At 42.7% G+C, this 7,804-nt stretch overlaps 1 protein-coding gene across 1 annotated transcript; it reads right to left on the minus strand.

Annotated features, from left to right (window-relative positions):
* Nucleotides 1-1,663: 1,663 nt before the first annotated feature.
* PLK2 (polo like kinase 2) lies at nucleotides 1,664-7,509 on the minus strand. The gene is made up of 14 exons (XM_030257877.4): nucleotides 7,185-7,509; nucleotides 6,665-6,772; nucleotides 6,392-6,508; nucleotides 6,072-6,201; nucleotides 5,697-5,784; nucleotides 5,346-5,441; nucleotides 4,944-5,142; nucleotides 4,703-4,850; nucleotides 4,213-4,310; nucleotides 3,456-3,579; nucleotides 2,973-3,213; nucleotides 2,750-2,879; nucleotides 2,552-2,662; nucleotides 1,664-2,431 (listed from the first exon to the last, which is right to left on the minus strand). The coding sequence occupies exons 1-14, from the start codon at nucleotides 7,395-7,397 to the stop codon at nucleotides 2,240-2,242; spliced, it is 1,995 nt and encodes a 664-aa protein (XP_030113737.1). The 5' UTR covers nucleotides 7,398-7,509; the 3' UTR covers nucleotides 1,664-2,239.
* Between the last annotated feature and the right edge of the window lie 295 nt (nucleotides 7,510-7,804).

Here is a 7,804-nt window from a genome sequence, read left to right on the forward strand (position 1 = left end):
TATTTGCTTACATGAGCCTGAATTACAAATTTGATTTTTGTACACTAAGAAATCATAGCAGTTGAATAAAGGCTTGCACTTTCTCTAGCACACAAAATTGAACAAAAAGTGGTTTTTCCCTGTGAAGTACTATAGCTCTAGTAAATTTTGTTTTTTAAATGCACACAAACTGTTTGTTTACTGGTATCATAAACAAAAAGGGAGATTTTGCTTATTAGGGGAAAGAACACAACAGTAGCTGTATGTGTGCAGCATGATTAGGTAAGTCATGGCCTACCAGGAATAAAATCAGCCATTATCCCTTGCAGAAAGTAGACAGCTGGGAAGCTGAATTCTGCTCACTATAGCAAGTGTTTTTTAACTTCACTGAACTGCCTAGAGTTACATTAATGAATCCATCTGAAGCACTCAATTGGGTCTTCCTGTCTAGACTTGAGAAGTAAATAAATATTACCTAATGCATGGTATTCAATACAACAAACCCCGTCACAGTTATACACGCTTATTGCAAGATGAAGCAAGCCAGCAATAAGTACTCTTCTCACTATTTCAGATTGACATCTGTACTTTGCTTAGTCTGCGTTTTATTACTCTGCCTGTTCCTTAAGTTCAGCTGCTGTGATTGATACACTGATGGCTATTGATGTCTTTCAGAAAAGGCCTCATTCAGCTATAGTAACAATAGGTCAAATAACCAATTAACTGCTTGCTGTTGCATCAGAACAGTTACTTGAAGACAGCTATATGTTTATTCAGGTCCAGGTGTATGCAGTATTCATGAAAAATAAACCCAATCCATCAATCAGACAATTTCTTCCTGCGTGGAGTCCGTGATATCTCCATAACTGCACCTATTTGCATAGTTTTAAGTGACAAATGGCACTGCCTTCAGTTTTGGAAAGACATTAGTCACAGAAGTGGAAATTTAGGAGTAGGATTGCAGAAAGCAGTAGGCCATCCCTATGCTGGTCTCAGAAAACTTAGTGTCAACTTTGGGCTTAGTCTACCCAACTGATCGTTAAACAGCCACAAGTGTTAAGCTAAGACAAATTACAATTTATAGTATATACTAAGTCACCTTTTAATTTTTTCACCCTTTTGATTTTACTTTACTGGGATAACAATTTAACCAAGGGTAGAAAGACAAAATAAAGCTCAGTAGAGACTTTGGGAAGTGATAGGTATGGTCAATTCATTCTGCTGTTGAGGTATCAGGATTCTCAGCACCTTGATAAGAGCAGTGCTTTCCCAACCAAGCAGAGGAGAATTTACACAGCTCCTTATCCTTCAGTCTCCAACATACTACCCAGAAGAAAGAGTTCTTTTCAGTCAGTGTTAAACAACAATTTTGGGATGTAGTATCTTGAAGAAAGCCATAGTTTTGTTTTAAGCTCTTAGGACAGTAACTAAGTGTCAAGGCCTACATCATTAGTCTGTAAGCTCCATAAGCAGTTGTTTTAGGATTGCAGCTGTAATTAACAATAGCAGTGTTGGTGTTTGTGACTGCAAGTGGGCATAGACACAGACACACCTGCCTACCCTTCATATCCAGACATGTAGCAGACTCTTGAAAAATAGCATACAGAAAGCAAATCTGTGAGATTTTTTGCAAAGCAAAGTAAATCATGCTCAGTTATACTGGAGAAAGAGTAGAGAATGATGCTTCAGATTTCCATTCTTTATTGCCAACAGATTTATATTCAAAATGCCAAAGTCCAAAAAAAAGTAATAAATACTTCACTTTAGGCTGTAATAAATTAAAAAAAAAAAATTAACAAGGAATGCACTTTGCCAGCCACAAGTGTGGGTATTTTTGAAAAATAAGGAAAAAAACAGTATGGCCATAGTTCACAGTTAAGCAACCAGAAGCTGCTTGTTACAATTATCCCCAACAACGGAGCTCTCCCTTCCCTCCCTTTCCAGATGTGTATTCACAGTTTAACTCCATCAGAGATGCTCTCTTACAGAGCAAACAGACACACTCTGCTCCGAGTTCAAGTGAAGTTATATCGTTAACACACATGAAGCAAGGAAAACTATGATCCGAAGAACTCCTTGTCACAACATTTTACTCCAACAAGTTTAGGTTTAGGCTTCTAATAGATGTGTGCCCAGCACACTTGGACAGTCCAGTTTTCGTACCACCACACATCCATCATCAACATACTAGTTGCTCCACCATCTCCACTGTAGATTCACAGTGTACAAGAGTCCATTTGGTTTAACAGAGTAAATTCCTTCAGTTACATCGCTGCAGCAGCATGTTCAGAGCATATTCCATTCTGTATTTTAGTTCCAATGAACATCCCGAAACCAGAAGAGTTGTCAGACGAAACGTTGTGGATATCCTGTCTTCATTTATGTAGGTAAGGAGATATTCCTCACTCTGATTGCAAATTATGACTTTTGTGTGATCATGGTAGAAGTTCACCTGTAAAAGAGAAGTAAGTTGGGGTTTGTCTCCTTTCTCCTCTCGGTTTCTGAGATTTATCTAGTTTTACTGCAATAAGGTATTTTAAGACATTTTCTCTGGTGATGCTACCACACTTACTTGAAAAGTGCCATCATTGAAGAGCATCATTAATGCTTTATCAGATTTGAGCCACTGTAAGAGGTAAAGCCTGGGCCTGCGTACATCTGTTAGGCTGGGCAAGTCTCCTCCCTAGGAAAGAGAACAGACTATGTTAAGCACTCCATTTACATTTAGTGTCTTTTTACAGCTCAAGACCCTGAAGGTGGCTGAACTTACATCCATAAGGTTCTCCTCCATATAGTGAGAGAAATACTTCAGCACAGTTACTTGGTTAATGAACTGTTCAGGGGCCTCTGTGGCTGAGAAGACAGAGCACTGGCCTAGCTCAGCATAGTAATGCACTGTCCTGAAAGTGAAAAAAAAAAAGGTTAGTGATGAAAAGCAAATATTTAATGTTTAAACTACTTTAGTGAGTTGTTGGCTTTGTAATGATTCTTACTTTTTGTCTGGCAGAAGGCTCATATGTGCCCCATTGTTGAAGAGGACACCAACAGTGTGATCTGACAGCTGGTACCCAAAGCCATACTTGTTGGAGTAGTCCACCCATTTTGTAACCCACTGGAAGGATGCTGTCAGCTGTTCTTTGGGATTGCTGTCTGCTTCTGGCATGTTCTCCAGACATCCCCTCAAGACTCTTGCAACTGTATCGGCAACGCTTCCCATAGTACTGTCTTCCAAACCTGAAAAGGAAGGATTATTAGACTGACAAGAGCACACAGAGAAAACTTTCATTTTAAACATTTGAGTTACACAGACTTTAAGAAGTAAGCCTTAATGACTTTATAGTTTAATTTTTTCAAAATTACTGGCTTTCACAATATCAAAAATGAGAGTATAAAAGCAGATGTTTGCTTCAAGCCTTTAAGATATGAGGAAAATAAAGATGGATTCAGACTCAGACATCACATTTTGCTGCACTTACATTCACTGCTACTGCTACAGCTTCCCAAAGTTCCTCTGACTATCATCCGAATGGAGTCTCCAATCTGCTTAGCTTCTGGCAATGCTCCAGGCTTCACCACTGTTGTGATAAGAGGCTGAATCTCCTAGAAGATATGTCAGACATGTAAACATCAAGCATAACACAAGTCAAGGCTTACACACAAGTTTTACATGGCTCTCCTATTTCTCAACAAATGATAAATTCTAGGGAAACTGGTATCCATGTACAAAGATCACAAAGGAAATGATGCTAGACTTAGCTTACAGCAGCACTCCAGGTCCTTCCATTCTTTAGATCTTCAATTTGCATCTTACAGGCTATTAATCAGTTCTCTGCTCTCCTGCCCTAGCAAGGGAGCAGCTGTGTACAGGTCTGAACACCAAATATTAAAAGACAGATTTCAGCAATTTATTCTTTTAAGAAGCCCTAGTTAATCATGAACCGAAGCCCTGTATTTGAAATATTGAGAAATAGGACCTGGCAGACAAGTTAACGCACAGGCAACAATGGAGTCTAGGCAGATATTATAATTACTCAAAAGCCAAAATTTATAGTCTCTCTACAAAGGTTACCATACCTTTGTCATGCTTATTTAAGCCCTCTTAAAGCAGCTGTGCTAATCATTTAAGCTTGATTATGCTGCATACAGCTCCAGTTCTGATATCCAAGTCAAATATAATTTAATTATAGCTACTCCACCCAACTGTTACTAGATTTGAACTGCACTTGCATATACCTCATCTGTCTTGTGTTTGGGGGCCTGCTGGGTTATCGATGTCTTCTTCAAATCATGTCTGAGCTTGTAGATTTCTTCATCTTCTTTAGCTAGCCTGTCTGCAACACAGGAATAAAACATTTAACTCTGAATTTGGAAGTGCTATTACATTACAGAAAGCATTGTCTCTCTCTAGCAGCTTCTTCTAAGCCTGCCATAGTCTCCCACAGAAATGATTCCATTATACACAAATCACTCTAAGAGACTAAAACTCAAAAGACATTACTAACTAACAGATGACCTATATAGATATGGGTGCTGTAAGAAGCATTCATGTACATAAGCTGGCATAGGTGGGCAGACTACCATCTGTACTTATCAAGAAAAGTCAAAACCAACCCAGGAAAGCTCTGAGACACAGATATAAGTGTTCTGTTGCTATCTCACATATGTACACTAATATGAAATTGATGCAAGAGGTAAGTGGGCTGTATCTAGGTTTCAAACTTACTATGTGTGTCCAAGTATCTGGCCTTATCCTTTTTTCCCCCAAAGAGAGCAGCAGCTGCTTTTTTGAAGAAATTTTTAGCAGGACTTGACAAATGGAAATCAGGGACAGTGTGACAACAGCTTGCAGACAGTCTATCAGGTGTAAAACCCTGTGGAAATGCAACACAAACAATTTTTAGACCACAGAGTGCATTTTTGTGTGGATTTTGTTTTTTAAAACAGTAATAGCAGACAGTACAAACCTGTAAGAAGAATTCATGTTGAATTATTTCATCTAAACTGGGTCGATCCTCAGGGTTTTTTGACAACATGCTAGCTATTAAGTGTTTTGCAGGTGCCAAGAGAGATGAAGGCAGACTGTATCTTGCTTCCCTTATACATCTGTATGTTTCTTTAAGATTTGTAGTCTCAAACGGGGGTCTTCCCAACAGCATTGTATACCTGTTTAAAGGCAAAAGAAAACTAGTTTACATACCCACCATACTTGTGTTTACAGCTACAAAAAAGGCTTAATCTATCTTCCAACTCCATGAAGAATTTCTGCATTGAGCTACACATGTATACAAGGCTGTGTCCCCTTTGAACTCTCAAAAGTCTAAGCCAGTGATAGATATAATACATTTCAAAGGTAGAAAAGTACTTACATTACACAGCCTAAGGCCCATATATCAGATTCACAGCCATGCCCTTGTTTGTTGAGGACTTCTGGAGAGAGGTAATTTGGTGTGCCACATATTGTTCTGAAAAATCAAAGGCACCACAGAACTGGTTAATATTTCAGATAGGAAGAGGAAGGAGCTATTCTTCATAGGGCAGGTTTTCCTTCTGACATCTAAAGAGGAGCTGTAGGAACTTTAATAGCATAGATGCTTTTTCATTTTGTCTTCATGAAAGTAGAAAGGCAGTAACTAGCTTTTGCTATGGAACATGACTTCTCATTTTCATATGAATTTAGTTTCATTTACTACTAGACTATACATTTTTGATGCTCCTACCTCCTTCTGTGTTCCAGTGGTTCCAGCCTAGCTGCCAAGCCAAAGTCACCAAGCTTCAGTTCCATGTTCTCATTGATAAAAAAGTTACCTGGCAGACAAAGAAATTCCAATTAGTCCATCTCTGGCAAGATAGGAATGCATTTGCCACAGGTGCTGACTCATACTTTGTTCAGAGCCAGAAGCTAGGCAAGATTTTTTTTTTTTTTTTTTTAATTAGGAATGCTTAATGTCATGCCTTAAGCACTATGAGTTTCCATTGTAAAGATAGACTAAGCTGATTCTACTAAACATACTATCACCATACAAGGATAAAGTGGTACAATGCCAACAGGGCTGGAGGAGTATGTTTTGAAGTTGGCAATCTGGAGAACTTACCTAGTTTAAGATCCCTGTGTAAGATTTCCTGTTCATGAAGATACTTTAGCCCTGACACAATTTGCCTGAGGTAGTATCGTACTTCTGGTTCTGTTAATACCTTCCTCGCTTTTAAGATGTGAGCCATTGACTGCAGAGGAAAAACAAAGGCAGAAATGTCACTGACAATTCATGCACAAGATTCACCTTAAGCAGAAGTAAATCAGTACATAGAGAAATAACAACTAAAGCCACAAAAAATATCTTTTACACAACACACACTTAAATTAGTTGCAGATTCCAGGTAAGTAAGTACCAGATTTCTCCCAGTTGATGCTCACCCTTCTGCTGCAGTATTCCAGAAGAATGTAAATATTCTCTCTATCTTCAAAGTAGTGGTAAAACTGCACAACATGTCTATGATTAAGCATTCTGTGCAGCTCAATCTCTTTATCAATCTGTAAAGACAAAATAGTGGGAAAGAAGGAAGATGTTGTTAGTCTTACTTCCACAAGGGTGAACAGACAGCTCTATCAAAACCATTTCAGGGAAAGGGGTAGGCAATCCAGCACACAAAGAGTTCAAGAAAAAAAAAAAAATTCATGCATACATACCTTCTCCCTTTGATGAGGTTTTGCTACTCTGCTGTGAGGAATGATTTTCGCAGCATAAACTTTATTTGTTGTCAAGTCTGTCATCTCATAACACTTGGCAAATCCACCCTACAGAGACATAAGAGAAAGAGGCAATTAGAGCAGGTATAAATGCAGTCCCTCACTTAGTCATTCACCAGCTAATGTATTAGTCAAGAAGTGCAACTTCCTTAGCAAAGGGCAATTTTCTAAGGACAGGTCCCGTGTTCATCGTCTGTTGGAAGGCTCGCGCTCCCCACTCCCCGCATGCAACATCCAAGTCTTTCCCGCGGGCTCGCCCGAGCGGAGGCACGATTCCGAGGCAGTAGGGCGCTCGGACCCACAGCACACGGCTCGGACGGCGCTGGGCAGGTCGCTGGCGGCAGCGCGGCGCTCTCCGGGGAAAGGCAGCCCCGCAGGGCAGCGCCCGCCGGCCGCCCCGCCGAGAAAGGCGGCGAGCTGGGTCGCCTCGGGAGGGCACGGAGCTCGCCGCGGCCATTACCTTTCCGAGCACCTTGCCGCGGCAGTAACGCTTCCCCGTCGTGGGGTCGGTAATAATCCGGGAGACCTCGGCTGCGGGGTGGCCGTGCTGGTGCGGCGGCTCCTCCGCCTTCTTCCTGCGTGACTCGCCGCCGGCCGCTCTGCCCGCCGCCGCCTCGCAGCCCTTGGCACCGCCGCCGCCCGGCGGGTGGGCGATAGTCCGTAGGAGCTCCATCACCGCACCCCGCCGGCTCCGTCCTGCCTGCCCTTCTCGGTCCTGCTCCACCGCCCTCGCTTCCCACCCGCCCTGCTCCAGACGCCGAGCGGCGCCCCGGCTCGCCCTTTATGAAGAGTGTGGCGGCTCCGCCCCAAGGCTGCGGGGCGGTCCTCACCCGGGCTCCGCTCCGCCTTCCCGGCTCGGCCCGGCCCGGCCCGGCCCCGCCCCGGCAGGGCCCGAGGACGGCTGAACAGCACCGGGCTGACCTGTTCTGCCCTCTCTTGCCGGGCTGTCCCGCCCTCCCTTGCAGGGAGGTGTGTGGCGGGAGCAGAGCGGAGCGGCTGGGCGAACAGGCTCTTGTCCCCCTTCAGCGAGGGAGGCTGCTCCGGCCGCTGCCGTCCCGCGTGGGAGCTCGACAAAGAGAG

This window comes from Taeniopygia guttata, chromosome Z, assembly GCF_048771995.1.
Source record: "Taeniopygia guttata chromosome Z, bTaeGut7.mat, whole genome shotgun sequence".
NCBI classification, from domain to species: domain Eukaryota; kingdom Metazoa; phylum Chordata; class Aves; order Passeriformes; family Estrildidae; genus Taeniopygia; species Taeniopygia guttata.

Coding starts and splice junctions, on each gene's coding strand:
- PLK2 (XM_030257877.4), bottom strand. CDS start 7,397: ATGGAGCTCCTACGGACTATCGCCCACCCGCCGGGCGGCGGCGGTGCC. Junction 5,143..5,345: donor TGGGCCTTAGGCTGTGTAAT/GTAAGTACTTTT, acceptor GCCTTTAAACAG/GTATACAATGCTGTTGGGAA. Junction 4,311..4,702: donor CAGATACTTGGACACACATA/GTAAGTTTGAAA, acceptor CCTGTGTTGCAG/ACAGGCTAGCTAAAGAAGAT.